The sequence below is a fragment of the Tupaia chinensis genome, unplaced genomic scaffold, assembly GCF_000334495.1.
Source record: "Tupaia chinensis unplaced genomic scaffold, TupChi_1.0 Scaffold144276_1, whole genome shotgun sequence".
NCBI lineage: Eukaryota > Metazoa > Chordata > Mammalia > Scandentia > Tupaiidae > Tupaia > Tupaia belangeri.
In genome coordinates, this window is record NW_006204133.1 from 2,595,750 (window position 1) to 2,618,019 (window position 22,270).

At 43.8% G+C, this 22,270-nt stretch overlaps 1 protein-coding gene across 6 annotated transcripts in view; it reads right to left on the minus strand.

Moving 5' to 3' along the window:
* MGAT4A (alpha-1,3-mannosyl-glycoprotein 4-beta-N-acetylglucosaminyltransferase A) overlaps window positions 1-22,270 on the minus strand; it is a 153,908-nt gene that overhangs the window by 126,077 nt on the left and 5,561 nt on the right. The window contains exon 1 of one of the 6 annotated variants that reach the window (XM_014583420.2): window positions 14,575-14,653. The exons of the other annotated variants lie outside the window; for them this stretch is intronic. Within the exon in view, the coding sequence (XP_014438906.1) occupies window positions 14,575-14,584 (10 nt within the window). The 5' untranslated portion in view covers window positions 14,585-14,653. Of the gene's footprint in view, window positions 1-14,574; window positions 14,654-22,270 lie in introns of those variants that run through there. 6 annotated transcript variants of the gene reach the window in all.

Sequence of the window (22,270 nt, forward strand, 5' to 3'; positions counted from 1 at the left end):
GAGGGGAATGGCCACACCACAATCCCTTCTCCTCCATTCCCCCTCTTGGGATTTTGGGCACACATGTACATATATCCAGTGTGAGTTTTAAGACACCAGACCTAGGACTTGAACCACGGTAAACTATGAAAGAATCTAGAGACATAACCATTACGCCATCTATTGGTCCCATGAACTGACTTTTTAACCTAAACAAAATTAAATTTAACTGGATTTTGGCTAAACTCCTTGAATTGAAATTGTGTACTAATTAAAAAACAATCACAACACAGCCAATAGGGCTAGAAAATGATTAAATATTAGCTAAGAAATAATGTTTGTTTTATTTGGAACTGGCCCCATAGCCTAGTGGTTAAGGGAGCCAGACCCCACATGGCTGACCACAGTTGGAATCCTGGCCCTGGTAGCTTGAGAAACATGCCAGGTGTGTGTGTGCATGCATGGCCAAGGTCTCAACAGGATGGAGAAATGACGAAGAACAGGACTGCGATGTGATCACGCTCTGTCTGAGGGGTGCTTTCTGTCTCTTTGGTGAGCACATGTGCCTTCTGGCAATTAATGAAATCATTAAAATAATAAGAAAATATAGTTTAACTATGTTAGGACAGGGTCTCCCTCTGTCACGATCCTCCTCCCTTGATTTCCCAAGTAGCTGAGACAACAAGCACCCACCTCAGGGCCTAGCTCTTTCAGACAGGGTCTCTGTTTCCCACAAGGCCACATCTCACAATCTTCCTCCTCAGCTTCCTGAGTATATGGGTTTACAGATACACACCGCTGCACCCAGCTTTTTAGGGTGGGCTGGGAATAGAACTCAGGCCTCCCACCTTGCCTTAGCCTGCCAAGTGGCAGCATCTCACCACCACGTGCCACCACAGCTGGGCCAGAAAACACAGTTTTGAAAAAGCATATAACGAAGTCATATTAGGGGACGCACGCAATGAGACTTCCAGAAGCTCCTGTGTAAGGGACATGTTCAGGTAACACTGCTCCACTGCACTGGGGCCGTGGGCATCTCTGAGAACAGAAGCCACGGAGTCAGACACACCACGGTTCAGACCTTGGTATGTGTATGTGGTGGGCTTTGTTTGTTTTTAGGTTTTTGTCATAGGATCCGTGCACTCGCCAGAGAAAAAGAGAGGGAGAGAAAGGAAAAGTGAGAAATCACCCTCCAGGGGGATGGCCACGCCACAATCCCTTCTCCTCCACTTCACTCTCTGGATTCTGGGTGCACATAGGCCCCGTGTGATTTTCAAGCCTCTGGGTCTGGAACTCGAACTGCAGTTGGCCATGCGGGACTCTAGCACCTTAACTACCATGCCATAGGTTGGCCCCATATGTGGTGTTTTTTTGTTTGTTTGTTTTGCCGTTTTTGCTTTTTGTTAAGAGTCTACATCATGATCCTCTTGCCTCAACCTCCCAAGTTGCTGGGTCTCCAGTTGTACACCACTGCGTCTAGCTTTCTTAGGGTGGCTCGGAATCAAACCTGGCTCGCCCACATGTCCTCGGCCTGCCAAGCAGCAGGGATAAATGTGGATAAAAAGGCAGTCAACGAACAGTGCCAAGGCTGGGCCATGATCTTGTTTTTATCTCTCCCCCGTCATTTAACAGAGCGGGATCAAGTAATTTCCCAATTGCCAGAGTGTCTTCATGTCCAACAGGGATCCTAATACAGCCTGGCCCCGACTACAACGGCTGGACATATGGTTTTGATTTCACCAGAGGCAAACATGACACACGGTCAGTAGACATCATATACCTAACAACCATCGATTCTCACTTTTAGTTCAGTATTCAATAAATTACATGAGAGAGTCAACCCTTTCATAACAGAACAGGTTTTGGGTTGGATGATTTCGCCCAACTGTAGCTAACAGTGTTCTGAGCATGTCTAAGAGAGTGTGGGCTCAGCACTGATGTTTGATAGGTTAAGGTACATTAAATGTATTTTCTTTTTCTTTTACTTTTTTGAGACGTTTTTGCTATAGGGCAAATGCACTTGTCAGAAAGAGACAGAGACGGAAAACGAGAAATTACCCCCCCCCCCCGGGGATGGCCACACCACAATCCCTTCTCCTCCATTTTCCTCTTGGGATCTTGGGCACGCACGCACATGCACCCAGTGTGAGTTTAAGCCACCGGGTCCGGGACTCAAACCGGGGTTGACTATATGGGAGTCCAGTGATGTAGCCATTATACCAACTGCTGGTCTCTTTCTTTTACATTTTTAATTGTCAGAGGTGTGTGTGCTTACCAAAGAAAGATGAAGAGACAGAGAAAGACGGGAAGAGAAGAAAGCACCCCCAATGGGGTAAGATCACACTGCAATCCCTTTCCTCCAATTTCTCCATCCTATTGGGATTTTGAACATGCACTCACATGAGCCGTGGAAGTTACTAAGTCACCAGGGCCAGGACTCAAACCATGGTTGACCATGTGGAATCTGGCTCTCCTTTACCACTAGGATACAGGTCCAGCCCTATTAAATGCATTTTCAATTTAACAATATTTTCAACTTGGATGGGTTTATTGGGATGCAACCCCATAAGTGGAGAAGCATCTGTACTCACCTTTTGCCCTGGAGCTGTTGTGTGAACTAAATGAAAATGTGGATAAAAAGGCTGTCAACAAACAGTATTCTTTGTTGCTTCCAAATACCAGCCCTATGCTAATCTTCACCTTTTTAAAAAAAAAAAAAATTATGCTTTATAATTATTTATTTAATATTATTATTCAATTTGACCAGAGAGAAAGAGAGAGAGGAGAGAGAGTGAGAAAGCAAGCCTTCAGGTCCAGGACTCAAACCACAGTCAGCCATGTGGGAATCTAGCACCCCAATCACCACACCACTTGCCAGCCCCAACTAATCTTCACTTTTGAAATGATAGGCATGAGCCAGTCCCATAGCACAGAGGTTAAGGAACCTGGATCCCACATGGACAATCATGGTTCAAATCCAGCCCCATAGGATTAAAAACCATGCTGGGGGGACCAGCAGTTCAAGTCCTAGACCCAGCAGCTTAAAACTCACTGCGATGCTGAAGCCGTATGGGAGGTCTCAGGGCCTTGTTCCGAGGTCTCCCTGTACACACCAGGCACGTGCACATGGCTGTAATCCTGCCTGGCCGAAGCTGAGAGCAGACTGCAGTGAGAACACTTTGCTGAGGACATCCCTCCTCTCTCTCTCACAGAAAAAAAGAAATGACGATTAAAAAAAAAAAAAGGAAAGACAGTGCTAAAGGGACACACACACACACAAAGTATCAGTTTAAGAGGGGATACCAGCGGCCAAGTTGTAACAATGTGCGTGAACTTTTTTTTTTAATTTATATTTGGGGGACCAGCATATGGCAAAATGGTTACATCACTGGACTCCCACATAGTCAACCACAGTTAGAGTCTCAGACCTGGTGGCTTAAAATGCACGCCGGGTCCGTATGCATGTGTGCCCCAAGATCTCAAGAGGTGAATGGAGGAAAAGAGACTGTGGCATGGCCAATCCCCCTGGGGTGTGATTTCTCACTTTTTGTCTCTCCAGTGAGTGCACACGTCAAATAGTTTAAAAACCTCTCTAAAAAGAAAAAAATATTATACTTAATAAATATAAATTTACTTTGTAAGTAATGCTGGAAAAAAGGGGGAAATTTTTCAAATAGAATTGAAATGCAAAAAAAAAAAAGATAAACAATAGAATTTTTAAAAATCTGAATAAGTAGAAGACTACCAATATACTTGAGTATTTCCTTCCCCTAATAAACATGTCTGCTTATAAGGCATAAATATTGACTTTTGTATGTTTATACAATAGAAATGAAGGGAAGAGGGATGCAAACCCACAGTTTTGGAACAAAGTAAGAAACATATCAAGAACAGGAGAGGAACCAGCAGTTAGCATAATGGCTATGTCGCTGGACTCTAATGTAGTAGACCGTGGTTCGAGTCCTAGACCCGGTGGCTTAAACTCACACCGGGCAAGTGTGCGTGCGTGCCCAAGATCCCGAGAGGAGAACAGAGGAGAAGGGATTGTGGCGTGGCCATCCCCTCGGGAGGTGATTTCTCGCTTTCTGTCTCTCTGTCTCTGCCTGTCTGGCAAGCACATGCGCAGAAAAAAACCCTCAAAAAAAAAAAAAAAAAAAAAAAAAAAGAACAGGAGAAAGAAGAAAATAAAGAATTGGTACATGGGGTCAGTGAGTGGTATGGTGGTTAAGGTGACTGGATCCCACATGGCCAACCGAGCAATTCAAGCTCCACATCTGGCCCTGGCAGCTTAAAAAATATGCCAGGTACATGTGTATATGCACCCAAAATCTCGAGAGGAGAATGGAAACGAAGAGACTATGTGGCCATTCTCTGTGGGGGATGTGTTCTCACTTTCTCTTTCTCCCTCCAGTAAACACAAATGCCTTATAACAAATTAAAAAAAAAAAAAAAAAAAAAAAAAAACTGGCACACTGGTCACAGAAAGAAACTTGGTAAAAGAAGAATCTTCAATCGTGTGTCCTAAAATGATCAAGCTCCCAGATCAATATATCACAGGAGAAGAAAACTCTAGGTGGCCTTCCAATCAGAAGAGTCTACCAAAGAATGCTTACATTTGCAATCTCTCAGGACAGGGTAATCACAAGAGAACAACGAAGAACCCAATTCCAGCGGGAAAACCCTGGCATGGAAACAACAAAAATCCATACGACCAATATGAGCTCCAAAGGCCTTATTAAACTAGCAAGTTAAGCTTAATTGCAAAATAACAATTTAGTAGCTCAGGTTAGAATTACCCTGGGGAAGGCCACCAGGTCCCCTGCTCCTCTCAACACTCTCAGTCAATATTCCTGATTGTGTTTGGCACGAGTGGTTTCAGAAGACATCCACTTTTCTCCCCTCAGTCTGATTTCTAAAATCCCAGGAAGGTATGCAAAGAATTACCATAACCTTAGGAAGGTTTGGAAATGAATGAAGTTCACAGTACTGAGAGTTTAGAATAAATTTAAACATAAATATGGTAATACGTTTTACAATATCTGTACTTGTTTTATCTTTGCTGTTTGAAGTTCAAAAGCAGCAGTTGTACTTTTAGGTAAATTAAAAGAGAAAAAAAGACATGTGTATGTACATGTAAAAGTATCATGTCAGCATTGATCAAAAGAACGTACCCAAGTCTACAGGGAGGGTTTTTATAAGAAGTCAAAATCGAGATAAAGTAGTGAAATAACGACACTCTACATCACAAATGTCTCCCAAGCCCTTCGGATGCCTCATTACCTTGATTTGCATCTGCCTACTCTCAGATCTAACAGAAGCTTCCAGTCCACAGCCCACCAACCTCCAGTTTCTCTCTGCCCCCTTCCCTAACTCTGCATCTGGTCACTCGGGTGGAACACTCCCGCCAGTCTTCCGCCACACGCACCCAGCTTGGTTCAATGCAACACTCACCTTCTCTGTTATTACAGGGTATACTCGCTCTCCCTACCACACTCCTACTTACGATTCAGACCAACACAAAAGCCACTTCTTAGAACCCCTCATCAGAATGAGGATTTACCCTGACTCTACCAAGCACTGCGTCCACGCCTCTGTGAATACCCTCATCACCTTCCTTGCCCCTGCACAGACCTCCTTCAAAGGACGGGTTCTGAGTCTCACTCTTCCCATCACTGAGTACAGCGTCCAATAAATGGTGGGAAAAAGGCAGGAGGGAAGGCTACACACAAACTGCAGTCACAAATGAAATCCAAGATCTGGGTCTTCAGAGAAGCATCAGGAGAAAGACTCTTTTATTAAAAAAAAAAAGTTACTGGGGCTGGCAGGTAGCATGGTAGTTAAGGGCACAGGACTCCCACATGGCTAACCGTGGTTCGAGTCCTGGACCTGGCGGCTTGCTTTCTCTGTCTCCCTCTCCCATCAAATTAAAATGAAGTTAAAGAAGGGACCAGCATTGGCATAATGGCTATGTCGCTGGACTCCCATGTAGACAGTAGTTCAAGTCCTAGACCTGGTGGCTTAAACTCAGGCCAGGCCCAATTACATGTGTGCCCAAGATCCCGAGAGGAGACTGGAGAAGGGATTGTGGCGTGGCCATCCCCCCTGGGGGGTGATTTCTCGCTTTCTGTCTCTCTTGAATCTATCTTTCTGGTGAGCACATGTGCCCTATAGCAAAAACCTCTCCAAATAAATAAGGTTAAATAAAAATAATTCTTAAAAAAAAATTAATAGATTAAAAAAAAAGTTGCTGACATTGCAACTTCTAGGAGAAAGGCCCAAAGAAATACATACGAGGTACACTAAGGTGGGTAGCGCTGAAACGTTCTACCTCTGGAGTCTGTCAGACACGTAGGCCACCTGGTGACAGTGCACGGGGCTGCACATTTCTGATCTGTGATACATACATACATACATACACATATACAGAGAGAGAGCATGCACGCATGCAAGAGAGCGAGCCAGAGGACGCAGGCACTCACCAGAGGAGGGAGAAAGCACCCTCCAAGGGGACATGCTCACACCTCAATCCTTTCTCCTCCATTTCTCATCCTTTCAGGATTTGGGACACACACACAACGCACCTGACATGTTTTTAGAGCCACAGGGTATGAGACTCACCGGCATGGTCTGCCGTGTGGATCTGGCACCCCTAACCACCAGGCCTTGTGGCCAAGCCGAGTTGCATGCTCTTCACGCATACGTTATACTTCAGTGAAAACATGACTGAAGGAGAAGAAACCACTCCGAAGACTACGTAGCTAAACCTAAAAAGATGCATTCACACCTCAGCTCCCCACCTGCTCAGCTAGAAAATCATATCATTCCGACTGTGGAGAGAGGAGCGAACCAAGCATGTGAACATTTACTACTTCGTAAACTGGAAAAATTACCTTAAAAAAAATACTGACTGCAATTCGCTTTTAGTTACCTCCTAGCTTCCTGCTGGACAGGGATAGAATAGAGCTTCTAACAAACCAACTGGGGCCAGGTGATGGTGCAGCAATAACGCAACTAGACCCATGTCGGAAAGTTTCTGGGTTCAAGTTCCAAGGCTTCCCTGAGCATGCTGGGTACGTCGTGTGCCTGTGATCCGGGCCAGCTGACCGTGGCATGAAGATCCTGTCTGGGAAGACTTTCTCGCTCTCTCATTCTGACTCTGTCTCTCTCATGTAAGAAATAAATGAGGAAAGACAAACTGACCTTTTATCTTTAGGTTTTAAAAGCTAATATTAAGTTTAACAAACAAAATATACTTTAGAAAAAAACAGAGAACCTTGAGACCAGCAGATGCCAAAATGTATGTCACTGGACTCATGTAGCCGACCGCAATTTGAGTACCGGACCTGGCGGCTTAAATTCACACCAGGCACGTGTGTGTGTGTAAATGCATGCCCAAAATTCTGCAAGGAGGATGAGGAGAAAGTATTGTGCTGTGGCCACACCCCCCCGGGGGGGTGTGATTTCTCACTTTTTGCCTCTCCTGTGAGCACATGTGCCCTATAGCAAAAATCTCTCTCAAAAAATAAAAAGAAAGAAAAAAAAGAAAAGAAAAAATAGAGAATCTAAGTAAGGGGGGAGGGACGGAGGAAAGGAGGGAGAGCCTTTCCCTTTGTCTCTCTCATTAAAAAAAAAAAAAAAAAAAAGACAAACGGGAAGGAAATAGGGAAGGGAAGGGAAGGGGAGGGGAGGGAAGGGAAGGGAAGGGAAGGGAAGGGGAAGGGGGAAGGGAAGGGGAAGGGGAGCGGAAAGGAAGGGACAGGGAGGAAAGAAGTCCAGGAAGGATAAACCAGAAAGCAATGAGACAGTACCTCCAAGAAAACAGATGGGAACTGGGTAGGGAGGAGGAGGCATGCAATGAGGGACATTTCTCTCATTACACCTTATTTTTACAACTCTGACTCAGAACCAAGTGATGTTTCACCTATCTAACACGTAAACAGCTGCAATTAAACAGGACGTGGGGCAAACTCAAAAGAGAACACAAATAGTAATAAGTGGGCCCAAGTGCATTACAAATAAATGACATAACCGTGGGGAAAGGAAGTGACTGATAAAAATAATAATAATGAAGTAACTGAAAAACAGCATTGGGTTATATACTACAAGACTACATACAAAGAGAACTATGTCCAGACACTGCCTCCTAGTAAGTCTGCTTTCCAATTGGCTGTTACCAAGTCTGACGCCACTGTAGCAGAGACCGATAGGCTGGGGCTGAGCATCGCTGTGCTGGGACAATGAGTGACATCTTACTGTCAGACACAGGCGTTACAGATAAGGAAAAGGACAGAAGAGCATGAACACTAGAGCATCAAACAGCGGAATCAGCACGAACTCATGCTTTTTAACATAGACGCGTGGATATCAAAATAAACACGTGTATGTATATGAAGAGACATCAAAAGCTTCATAGAAAAATGGAATTAAAGTATGACTTATTTTGGTGCCAAAAATTGTTGAGGGCCAGCTCCACAGCCTGTTGGTTGTGGGAGCTGGACCACACGTGGACAATCACATTGTTCGAATTCCAGCCCTGGCGGCATGGAAAACACCAGGTGTGTGCCCATATGTGTCCCAAATCTCCAAAAGATGGAGAAATGGAGGAGGAAGGATTGGGAAGTGACCACGCCCCACTGGAGGAGCGTGCTCCCTCTCCCCCGTCTGTCCTCTAGTGAGCACACAGGCTCTCTGGCAAAATTTAAATAAATAAATAAATAAATCTCCGCAGTTTCTTCATAATATGCATTTCCAAGAACTTTGGAAGACCCTCCCACTCCCCCTGCCCCACCTGCTTGTACACACATGCATTTTCTTGTTCTCTCCTGAGAGGGACCAGAAGTGGGACAGCACCGGGTAATGAGCACACCACGACTCTGTTCTCCAAAGGAGCTGGCAGCTCCTTGCAGAAATGGTTGCTCCCAGGGCAGAGAAAATATAAAATGAGCGGGGGCCATCTTAGGGTATTAGAAAGTAAAAAATTGCTCAAAAAATGATTAGGACTGTGGCCAGCAGGTGTGTAGTGGTGAAGGCGCTGGACTCCCACAGTTTGAATCCCAGACCCAGTAGCTTGAAAATCACACTGGGCACGTGTGCATGTGTGCCCAATATGCTGAGAATAGAGGAGAAGGAACTGTGGCATGGCCACACCCCCTGGAGGGTGATTTCTCACTTTCCCTCTCTGTCTCTGTCCAGCAAGCATACATGCCCTTTCATTCATTCATTCATAAATCAAAAACAGAAGAGGAGGACTACACAGTTGGGAGTTGCACAACATTGTGAATGCACTAAATTGTTCATTTTAAAATGGTCAATTTAGGGGTCAGCAGGTGTCGTGGTGGTTAAGGTGCTGGATTCCCATGGCCAACAGAGGTTTGTGCCCTGGATACGGCAGCTTGAAAATCACACTGGGTGTGTTTGTGTACATGCCCAGAATTCTGATGAGAGTGGACAAGGGACTGCAGCGTGGCCATTCCTACGGGGAGTTGATTTCTCACTTTCCCTGTCTCTCTAGTAAGCTTACACACCCTATGGCAAAACTTTAAAAAAAAAAAAGAGTGGGGGTCAATTTTATGTTATGTGAATTTCACCTGATTTTTAAATTTGGATTAAAAAAAGATAGGGGCATGTTAAAAGGCACAGGTGCCAAACTGAAGCAGCTCCCAAAGGTAACCTCTGGGATGGCATAAACAAAAACTAATTTATGATAAGAAAGGTTTACAACCAGGACCAGCAGTTAGCATAATGGCTATGTCACTGAACTCCCATGTAGTCGACCACGGTTCGAGTCCTGGACCCGGTGGCTTCACACCGGGCACGTGTGCATGCATGCCCAAGATCCTGAGGAGAGAATGGAGGAAAAGGGATTGCGACATGGCCATCCCCCCGGAGGGTGATTTCTCTCTTTCTGTCTGTCTCTCTGTCTCTCTCTCTGTCTTTCTGGCAAGTGCACCCGCCCTATAGCAAAAACCTCTCAAAAAAAAAAAAAAGGAATAAAAAAGGTTTACAACCCACAAAATTAAATAAATATCCGTAAGTTCATACCTACATAGAGAAATGAGGAAGAAATAAATGAGGGAGAAAAGACATCTTCTCTTTATAGTACAGGCCCAATTAATAAGTGTAGAAGGAATGATGGAAATAGAAAATCACATTTGGCAAAGACCACAGTAGTAATTGTTGCAGGCAAAAATCATCAATGCATGTTACAATTTGTGGCCAAAAGCATAATAAGAAACAAGAGACTTAGTGACAAAATAGGCCTCCAAAAAATGTTTATGAATTACAAAGACAGACAGTGTCTGGGAGACACCACCTCAACAAGTGACAAAGGAGCATCAGCAGTAACGAGACAGCAACGCCACACCCCCTGACGTGAGGCACAAAGGAGGACTCGCTGCCCTGTGGTATTCTGGGTGAAATTACCTCAATCGAATATAAGAAATTATCAGACAAATCCCAATTAAGGGACAGTCAGCAAAAGAACTAGTTAAATCTCTTCAAAAGTGACAAGGACATGGAAGACCGAGACTGGGATAGTCCCATAATGGAAAAAAATTAAAACATGACGACTACTAAAAGCAATGCGGGTTTTGGGGATGGGTCCTAGGACACAAGGGCATCTGTGAGACAGCTGGCAACATTCAAATCAAGTTTAATAACAGGTTAGTTAATGGTACTGTATCGGTTGGTTTTTAGTTTAGTAAACCATACTCTGGTTCTCTAAGTTAACTCTGGGGGAACTTAGGGGAACGTACAAGGGGACTCTTGACTATTTTTGCAAATTTATTATAAATCTGAAATTATTTCCGAAGTTTCAAAATCACATTTATTAGTGTGCACCTTACTGTGCAGTTTTTTATCTTCAGCTCTCTCCCTCTCTTCTCTCCTACGACATAGCAGGGGCTCTTCCCTGGTTTGTTCATTAATGCCTCCCAGACTTCTAACAGTACTGGGGCACAGAAGACGACAGACAGTTTCAGTAAGCCAGAACAATGTCGTCATCCTCCAAATCCTAGACAACTTACCCATGTCTTTATATGCTAATTAAAAGAACTTGCTTACTCTGTAAAGGGCGTATGTGCCCAGTGTGAATTTAAGCCACTGGGTCAGGAAGTCGAACCGTGGTTGACTACATGGGAGTCCAGCAACATAGTCATTACGCCAACTGCTGGTCCCCGACATCTGATCTCTTTACGCAATTATCTTCTCTCTAAAAATACACTGTAGTCCAGGGCCAGAAGGCAGCAAGCAGTAAAACATGATGCCCTTGAGGCCATTCATATGGGAAGGTTCCCGGTCCACATATAGAGACCTCCCTGACTGCACTGGGCATGCATATGCCCATAATGCAGAGCTGGCTGAAGCTGAAGGTGGATTGTAGCACCAAGACCCTGGTGGGGTGCTTGTCTGTATCTTTTGTGCTTGTAGAATAAGCTTAAAAAGTGGGGGAGGGGGACAGCAGATGGCATAATAGCTATGTTGCTGGACTCCTATGTATTGACCACAGTTTGAGTCTCAGATCCGGTCGCTTAAACTCATGCCTGGTGCGTGTGTGTGCGTGCCCAAGATCCCAAGAGGAGAATGGAGGAGAAGAGACTGTGGCACAGCCATCCCCCCTGGGGGGTGATATCTTGCTGTCTGTTTTTTTTGGCAAGCATACAAGCCTACAGCAAAAACCTCTCAAAAAAAAAAAAAAACATACTAATTAGAGAGTGCATTTTCCTCTGCACTTTAATGTCTCAAATCAAGGTGAGTCTTGCATATAGCTTAATCAACAACAGCTTTTCCTACTTAGGAGTACTTCAAAATAATGTTGCATCTTATGACAGATAGTACATCAGGTCTGATGAAATACAGTAATAAAGCATTTTAAAAATATGTTTGGAGCTTGACTTCCTGTGTGACAGCATGCACTCAGATGACCCCTCTCCAGTGACAGTGAAAAAACACCACTTAGTGGGTCAGATAGTGATGCAGCAGTAACACAGCTAGACCCACATGAGAAGGTCATCAGTTCACATCCTGGAGCTTCCCAGTACACGCCAAATGAGCTCACACACATGTGCTCATGGACCTGACTGGCTGAGGCGGGGGGGGGTGAATTGGGACACGACTACCCTGCTGAAGGTCAGTCAATCTCTCTCTCTCTCTCTCTCTCTCTCTCAGAATAAATAAACTTTATACGAGCTCTAGCTAGGCAATTTTACCCTGAGAAGCAGGATGTCAGTTTTTCCCAGCCTGCCCCCAGCTGCCTGTGGCAGAGGCTAAGTCCCAGGGGAGTACAGCTGAGAAGTGGGGTCCCCCCATTCCGCCCAACCCCCATTGGTGGGATGGAGGGTCTACCTTGGGTGCCAAGTGCTGAGACTGTTGGGGCCCTTCCTAGGGCTTAAGAGACACTTGTTTCACATGCAGAAAAGCAAAGCCCAGAGAACCTCCAACTCCTGCCCACCCAGTCTCATGCTCGGCTCCCCGAGTAGGGGAATTATTCGAAGAAAAGCCCATCGTTGCCTGCACTTCCACCTCCATAGCTCTGGGGTCATAAAACAGCTCCAATTCTCTTCCCAAATGAACTGACTTAATTTGCAATAGGGCATGGGGCCGTTCAGGCCATAAAGCCCTCTCAAAAGCAGGGGTGGTTGTTTCGAACAGAATGGGCATCCTGGACCGGCTGAAGACAGCCCAGATGGCAGCCGACTGGTGTGCGGGAGGGAAACGGGGAAAGCCGCAGCGTCCAGGAGCCTTCTGGGCTCCAACAAGTGTCAAACATTGACTTCAGAAGCTTTTTTTTTTTTTCTCCTCTCAAAGGAACCACAATTTGATTAGTTTATAAGCAAAATTTGTGCTGAAGGGCATTGTTGTAAACAATAAAGCAATCAGTCAGTAAAAGTACTGTGGGAGACTAGAAAATGGCAGAAGAGGGCCTTACCCATAACAGCGTCACCCCAATCACCCCCAAGTAACTGCGGGCACATCCCAGCTCCCCTCCTACCCCACCATCCCTGAGAATAACATCAGACACTTAATACTAGGGGTGGGAAAGGGTGACCAGACTTCACTAAAATAATCCAGATGGTCACTGCACAAATAAACAGGAAAATAATACCAAGTCCAGAACTGCTGATCTTCAGTTACTGCTCTTCAGAGTTGCTAAAATACTTTAATCTAAAATACTCAGTTGCGGAACCAGCAGTTAGCGTAATGGCTATGTCGCTGGACTCCCACGTAGTCGACCGCGGTTCGTGTCCCGGACCCGATGGCTTAAAACTCATGCCGGGCGCGTGTGCGTGCATGCCCAAGATCCCGAGAGGAGAATGGAGGAGAAGGGACTGCGGCGTGACCATCCCCCCTGGGGGGTGATTTCTCGCTTTCTGTCTCTATGTCTCTCTCTGTCTGTCTGGCGAGCGCACGCGCCCTACAATGAAAATCTCTCAAAATAAATAAATAAATAAAATAAAATAAAATACTCAGTTGCCAGCAAAAAGTTATGAGATGTGCAAAGAAATAGGGAAGTATGACCCCTACCTCGGGGGAAAAAGGCAACAGAAATTGCCCATGAGTTCAACTGGATGTCAGAGATTTTAAAGCAGCCATTATAAATATGCTCACAGAACAAAAATCTCATTAAAGAAAGGTATGACAAATACACAAAATCAATAGAGATAAGATTTTAAGGAAGAACCAAATGGAAATTCTGGAGTGTCAAAGTATAACAGAAATAAAAAATTCACTAGAGGGCCATGACTGTTAATGCCAACTCAGTTAGGCTGGGAGATGCCAAGAGAGCCAGCGTCTGGGTATGTCTTTAAGGGTATCTCTGGATCAGCAGAACTAGTAGAATGAGGAAAGACAACCACCCTGGCAGACTGAGGAAGGAAGACCACACTCACCAACTGGGCATCATCCAATCTACTGAATGCCTGCACAGATCAAAAGGTCAAGAAAGGGCAAACTGGCTCCTGTCTGAACCAGGGCATTCAGCCCTTGGAGGCCAGTTCTCCTGGTTGCTGGACCTTCAAGACTTGGACCAAGCCCTTACACCACTGGCTGTCCTGGCTCGCAGGCCCTTGGACGCAGACTGAACTACATCCCAGGCTTTCCTAGTTTCCTAGCTTGTAGGTAGCAGGTGTGGGGACATTTCTGCCTCTAATCACATCAGCCAATTCCTAAGATAAATCTTACTTATAAACGGTTGTTTCTCTACAGAATCCTAATACAGGCCTCAACGGTAAATGTGCTAGCAGAAAAAAGAATTAGCAACCTTGAAAGCAGATCAGTAAAGACTACGTTGAGGAAGAGAGAGAACACGATGAAAAAAAAAAGAACAAAACACTGGAGAAACATGGGATCCCATTAAGGAAACCCCACACATGGCTTAGTATACGAGGAGCGGGAGAGAAGAAAAAAAAAAGTATTCAAAGAAAAAATGGCTAAACACCTCCCAAGCATACTGAAAACCAGTAACTTACATATCTAGGATGCTCAACAAACTCCAAGCAGGATAAATACAGAGACACCCACAGACATACCATGGTAAATACGATAAAAGTCAAACACAAGAAAATCTTGACAGCAAGAGAACAATGATGTGCAACTTACCAAGGAACATCAATAAGACGAAGAGCTGACGTCGCAGCAGACATAACGAGGCCAGACCGCAGAGGAATCACAAAAAGTGCTCAAAAATAAAAACAAGGGGGACCAGCAGTTAGCGGAATGGTTACGTCGCTGGACTCCCATTTAGCCGGCCACAGTTCAAGTCCCGGACCTGGTGGTTTAAACTCAGTCTGGGCGTGTGTGCATGCACACCCAAGACCCTGAGAGGAGAATGGGGAAGGGATTGCAGTGTGGCCATCCCTCCTGGGGGGTGATTTCTCGCTTTCTGTCTCTGTCTTTCTGGCGAGCACACGCACCCTATAGCAAAAACCTCTCAAAACAAAAACAAACAAACGAAACACAAAATAAAACAAAAAACAAGACCCAGCTGTGGTTAGCAAGCACTAGACAAGGCTGCGTGACAGGCTGGGGCCACACGGGAGACCTGGGGTAGCCAACACAGTGAGACCCTGTCTGAAAGAGCAGGGCCTGGTGGTACGCACCTATGGTCTCCACTAATCGGGAGGCTGAGGGAGGAGGAGTGCAGCACTGCAAGACCATGTGTGTGTGTACATACACACACATGTGCACACGCAGCCTGTCAACCAAAAACCTTAAAGTGTCCAGATAGCTATTTTTTAAAAATAAAGGTGAATTTTTTTTTTTTTTGGAGAGGTTTTTGCTATAGGGTGTGTGTGCTTCCCAGACAGAGACAGAGAGACAGAAAGTGAGAAATCACCCCCCAGGGGGGATGGCCACGCCGCAATCCCTTCTCCTCCATTCTCCTCTCAGCATCTTGGGCACGCACGCACACGCGCCTGGTGTGAGTTTTAAGCCACTGGGTCCGGGTCGAGAACCGCGGGCGACTACATGGGAGTCCAGTGACATAGCACAAAGGAGGTAGATAGAAATAAAACTGTAATGAATTAAGGAAATAATGATAAATGGTAAAATAATAATTACAACAATACATCATTGGGTTTGTAACATTAATAGAGGTGATAGGTACAACAATAACACTAAAAAATGTAAAAGAATACACTAAGATTTAAATACATATTTCTTAGTACAATTAAGCTAAGATAAATCTAAAGCTATTTCTAAGTTGAGAAGCTACTAAAAAAAAAAATCCAAAAGGGACAGGCAGATGGCGTAATGGTTAGGTTGCTGGACTCCCACTTAGTCAATTACAGTTCAAGTCTCAGACCCAGCAGCTTAAAACTCATGCCGGGCACATGTGCATGCATGCCTAAGACCCCAAGAGGAGAATGGAGAAGAAGGGACCGAGACGTGGCCATCCCTCTGGGGGTGAGTAGTGGTGATTTCTCACTTTCTGTCTCTCAGTCGCTTCAACAAGCACACACACTCTACAGCAAAAATATCTCTTAAAAAAAAAAAAAAGAAAAGAAAACCCCCCACAAAAAGTGAAAAAAAAACATCATTAATTAAATTAAAATGCTACATGAAGCCAATAAGTGGCAAGGTGGTTAAAGCACTGGACTCCCACATGGGCGACTGTGGTTTGAGTCCTGGACCTTGTGGCTTGCTTTCTCATTTTCCTTCTCTCCCTCTCTCTGATGAGTGCATGTGTCCCATAGCAGATTAAAAAACAATAAGAAAAATAAATAAAATTCTTTAAAAAATAAAAATGCTAAATTAGAACTCAATCAACACAAATAAAAAAGCAATAAAGAACGAAGAGAGGAACAAAAAAGACTTCAGATAGATTTTTTAAAAAGTTAAGAAGGCAGAAATCTAACTATACTAATAACATTAAATATAAGTGGAGAACCACCAATCAAAGGCAGAGATCGTCAAATTGGATTTTTTATAAAAGCATGGCCCTACATCGTGTCCAGCAGTGCGAGCGAGAAGGCACCCTGCACAACAGTGGTGGCCTAGGTTTGGTTTCCTGCCCACCCAAACAGGCCAGGCCCAGTGGTCATGCTGTAGTCTTAGCTGCCTGGGGAGGCTGAGGCAGGAGGGTCACAAGAGACCTTCTCAAAAATCTCTTCCCTCATCCCCCCATGCTCCCTTGCTTCTTCATTTAAAACAAAACAAAAAAAGGATCTAACTATATATGTTGTCTACGGATGACACATTGCTGTCATCAAAAGACTAAAAAAACGCATTAAAAATATATAATGGTCTAGCCACTTCGAAAAATATGAGGTCGTCAGGAAAGTCACGATGGATTTTTCTATGCAAAAATGCATCGTGACTTTCTCGATCATCCAATAGTCTAGCATTTCCTCAAATGATTACATACAGAATTATACTATATGACCAGGCAATTCTAATCCTAGGTAAATGCCTGAGAGAAATAAAAACATATGTCCACACAGAAACAAGTACATGAATATTTATAGCAACATAATTCATAATAGCCAAACAGCAGACATAACCCGCATGTCCATTAACGGACCAGATAAACAAAAATATATCCACAGAAAGAAATATTTTTATGCTATAAGAATGAAGTGCCGGGACCAGCAGTTAGCATAATGGCTATGTCGCTGGACTCCCACGTAGTCGACCGCGGTTCAAGTCCCAGACCCGGTGGCTTAAACTCACGCCGGGTGCGTGTACGTGCGTGCCCAAGATCCCGAGAGGAGAATGGAGGAGAAGGGATTGCGGCGTGACCATCCCCCAGGGGGTGATTTTTCGCTTTCTGTCTCTCTGTCTGTCTCTGTCTGGCGAGTGCAAGCACCCTATAGCAAAAACCTCTCCCAAAAAAGAAGAAAAAAAAAAAAAAGAAGTGCCAACACATACCACAACATGGATGAACCTTAAAAACAATGCACTAAGAGAAAAACACAATCCCAAAGTACCACAGACTACATTTCATTTCACATTACATTTCATTTACGTGAAAATTCAGATGGGGCCCGACAGCGGCACAACAGTAAAACACGATGCTCTGTAAGACTGACGCACATGGGAGGGTTCCAGGTTCATGTCCAGAGACCTCCCTAAACGTGCCGGGCACATCTGTACCCATGATATGGAGCTGGCTAAGGCTGGGGGTGGGTCACGGCATCAAGACCCTGTTGGGGTGCGCGTGCTCTCTCTCTCTCTCACTCACTCATGGAAAAATAAACTTAAGGGGAAGGAAAAGAACAAAACTCCAGAAGAGGGAAATGAATAGAGACATAAAGTAGCGGTTGTCTAAGGCAGGGAGGGGAGGGAGGTGTGGACTAGGGAAGTAGTAGCTGAAAAGGACAGGATTTTTTTTTTAATTATTTATTTTACTTTATTCATTCATTGATTTTTTTTTTTTTTTTTCATTTGACCATAGTGAGACAGACAGAGGGAAAATGAGAAAGAAAGCCACCAGGTCCATGTGGGAGTATCCAGCACCTTAACCACCACGCCACCTGCTGGTCCCCAGGATTTCTTTGAGGTGATGGAAATGCTCTAAAATTACAGTGAAGGGCGCACATATCTGTAAAGATAACAAAAACCACTGAACTGCACAAGTTAAATGGGTGAACTGTCCGATATGGACATCCTGGATATGCTACTGGAAGTGGTACCCTGCCCTGAACCTCAACCTCCTTGGCAGGTTTCCTGACCTCCCCGACCCACACCGATCCTGTGGACTGGCTCATTCTTCTTCTATGTGATGAATGAAGACGATGCCAAACTAGGACTTCTAAGAGCTACACTGATGACCTGCTAATGTTTAGGACAGCCGACAAATCCCATGTGCCAAACCGTATCTCAATAAAGCTAGTTAAGCGCTCGCCTACTGCCTAGTGGTTAAGGGAGCCAGATCCCACATGGCCAACTGTGGCTCTAATCCTGGCTTTCATGGCTTGAAAAACATGCCAATCGCATGTGCATGCAAGCCCAAAGTCTTGACAGAATAGAGAGACGGAGGAGAAGGGATTGCACTGTGACCACATTCCATTTGAGGGTGCTTTCTGATTCTTCCTCTCTCTGACACATGCCCTCTGGCAAATTAAAATGAAATAAAAAGTAAATCAATAAAGCTGTTTTTTAAATGTTAAAGTACATTTTGATCGAAGAAATCGTTTATCTGATCAATGTTTATCGAATGTTCACTCAGCACCAAGCACTGGGTCAGGCACTATGGATAAAATATCAATTCCTGTCCCTGTGGACAGGGATCTGTGGCTGCTTCATTGGTCTTACCCGGTTTTTGGGTTGTGCCTAACTGAAGCTGGAGGCCCCTTAGGAGACTCACTCCCGCCAGCTGGAAAGGCATGTAGTTACTCTTGTCCAACACCCCACACACCTGCCTATAACCTTCCCAACCTGTTCATGCCACAGAACTGGAATTTGACCACATTCTTGTGTGGGGGGAGGAACCCTAGATATGCTACTGGAAATAGTACCCTGCCGCGAACCTCACCTTCCTTGGCAGGTTTCCTGACCTCCTCCCCAATCCACACCAATCCCGTGGACTGGCTCATTCTTCTTCTAAGTGGTAAATGAAGACTACACCAAACTAAGACTTCTAAGAGCTATACTGATGACCAGCCAACATTTAGGACAGCTGACAAATCCCATGTGCCAGTCATGACAAGCATTTCACAGTTCCAGAAAAATAAACACTGTTTTCCAGAACCTGTACATGCAGCTCTTTGTACCTCATCTACCCACTGTCCCCTACTCTGCCTGGCACGGTCTTCACATTTGTCCTTCATAGGCTACCTCCTCGTGAAGTGCCGGAAGCATTAACAGCCTCTGTCTACTCTTCTGGGCAATAGACCAAGAGCTAAGAGCACTGCTCTGGAATCAGCCTGTCTGAATGCAGATTTCAACTCTACCACTCAGTGTAGGACCTTGGTAAGTTTCTCAATCACTCTGCCTTGGCTTCCACCTACAGAAGGGAACTAATAAAACCGCTAAGGGCTCTTAAGAGGACTAAATGAGATAATGCATGTAACATGCTTAGAAGAGGACAAGCACTCTCTAGCTGCTCCTACCTCATTCTAGCTGAGATACCGTATTTGTTTACCTGCATCTATCTCCACTAGTCCCCAAACTGTGCAAAAGCTTATTTCTGTTCATATTCAGTGCACATAATACAGTGCTGGACATAGGATGGGTACGTGTCAGGAATCGATGAATGACTAAAATAAAAAATATTAGTCCGGCGATATCAAACATTATGAAAAGCATGGTTTCAAAATAAAACCCAGAGAACATAGTTAATAGGTATGCTAGAATCAAACATCTGAAATCAGACCTGCCCTGGAAAATCCAAGCAGTCTGACTGCCAGAGCTATCTAGAAAGAATCCAAATACTCAACAGTCAGAGTGGTTATATAAATGATAGCATTTAACACAGAGGATTTTACATAACCATAACAGGAGACCTTTGTTGATACCTAAGAGTCTGGACAAAACACTCTGCAGGAAAGCAGAAGAAGGGCATGCACAGAAGGCTTACAGAGCTGTTCAAAGCTGTAATGACCAAAGAAACAACTGTGTGTGTGTTTATCTAATAACACATGGTGAAGGAATCTTGACATTTTTAAAAATTAAGAACAGCTTAATTTTTTTAAACAAAATGCTTATTTATATAAGAAATAAGATAAATAGAATTGAGATTCCAAAACTTTTTTGTTAAATATTTATTTATTTTTAATTTGACCAGAGAGGAACAGAGAGAGAGAGAGAAGGAAAGTGAGAAAGCAAACTGCCAGGTCCAGGATTCAAACTGTGTTCAGCCACGTGGGAGTCCAGCACCCTCAACTACCATGCCACCTGCCAGCCCTGAGATTCCAAAACCTTTTCATCTCTTAAATAACATAAGAGTGAGAAGGTTTCTCCACTATTATAACTCTCTAAATAGATATATTTCCTGACAAGAAAAAATTCATATATTACTCTTTTGATCAATTCCTTTATTTTACAAGTAGACTGTTATTGACCAGTCATGTGTTTTGTTTATCAATTGTCCCATCAACCACTGGACAATCAACAGTTTGACAAAATTAACTATTCAAAATTCTCCCTAATTCAGTCTTCTCATGTGGTACAATTAAAAAAATAAATCTAAACAGTATATATTGGGGGGGGGGGCACAGCCTCATAGCCCAGTAGTTAAGTGCTTATACAGAGGGAGCTGGATTTGACATGACCGACTATGGCTGGAATCTCGGTCCCAGCAGCTTGAAAAACACACCAGACCTGTGTGCGTGTCAAGGATCCTGATGAGATGGAGAAATGGAGGGAAAAGACATTACAGCAGCATGTTTGTCAGTGCCCCAACTACCTGCCAGCCTCTCCCGGTGGCCCAGTTATGACGCCCCACCTCCTCAACTCAGCCTCCTGCTTCATCAGGACTAGAGAAGTGGGAGTGAGCCAAGGGAACATGACTGCTGACTGAGGGGAAGGCATAGTACATGATTAGATACATAGAAGATCTGAAAGAATCCATGAAAAAACTTCTAGAAGTGATAAATAAGTTCGGTAAAGTAACGGGATACAAAATCAACATACGAAAAATCTATAGCACTTTTATATACTAACAATGAAGAGACTGAGGCACAGTTGAAGACAGTAGTTACATTTACAATAGACACACATACATACAGAAACCTTAGGAAAAAACTGAACCAAAGAGGTGAAAGACCTTTACAAAGAAAACTATGAAAAACTGAAAAAAGAAATTGAATATAAAATCAAAAAAAAAAAAAAAAAAGAAAAACATCTTATGTTCAACTGGAGGAATCAATATAATCAAAACATCAATTCTGTCCAAATTCACAAATTCAAAGTAATTCTGATCAAATCATCAGTGATATCCTTCACAGAAATAGAAAAAAAATTTAAAAAATTTATTGGGAATTATAAAAGGCCCGTAGTGCTAAGGAGATACTATACAAAAAGAATAAAGTAGAAGGCATCTCACTATCTTACCTCAAAATATTGGTTGTTGTAAAAGTCATGGCATAGTTTTTCTATGCAAAAATGCATCATGACTTTTCCAACAACCTAATATATTACAAAGCTATAATAATCAAAACAGCATAGTATTAGCACAAAAAGACATATAGACCAATGGCACAGAATAGAGAATCCAGAAATAAATCCAAAACATCCAGCCACGTGAATTTTGACAAAGGGCACGAGACAATCCAGTGGGGAAAAAGAAACTTTCTTTAGCAAATGGTACAGCAAGAACTGGATAACCACCTCAAGAAAAATGAAACTGGGCCCACATCTTTCACCAATAACAAAAAATCAACTCAAAATGAACCAAAGATCTGAAGTAACACCTCGAACTATAAAACTACTGGTGGAAAACATGGGAAATACTTGAAGATACTGGAATAGGCAGAAATTTCTTAAATAAGACCCCTAAGCCACAGGCAACCATTCCAAAAACAGACAAGTGAGACAACATCAAGCTATAAAGCTACTGCACAGCACAGGAAGCAACAGAGTGAAGAGACAACATACAGAATGGGAGAAAATATATGCAAACTATGCTTCAAATAAGATTGATAACCAGAATGTGAACTCAAGCAATTCACTCATTTGAAAAAAAAGTTAAAAGTGGGCAAAATAGGTGAACAAACGACTCTCTAGGGAAGTCATACCAATGGCCAAAAGCATGTGAATCATGTTCGCTGTCTCTTATAAGGAAATACAAATCAAAACCCCGATGAGATTCCAGTTAACCCCAGTCAGAATGGCTATGATCAAAAAATAAAGAACA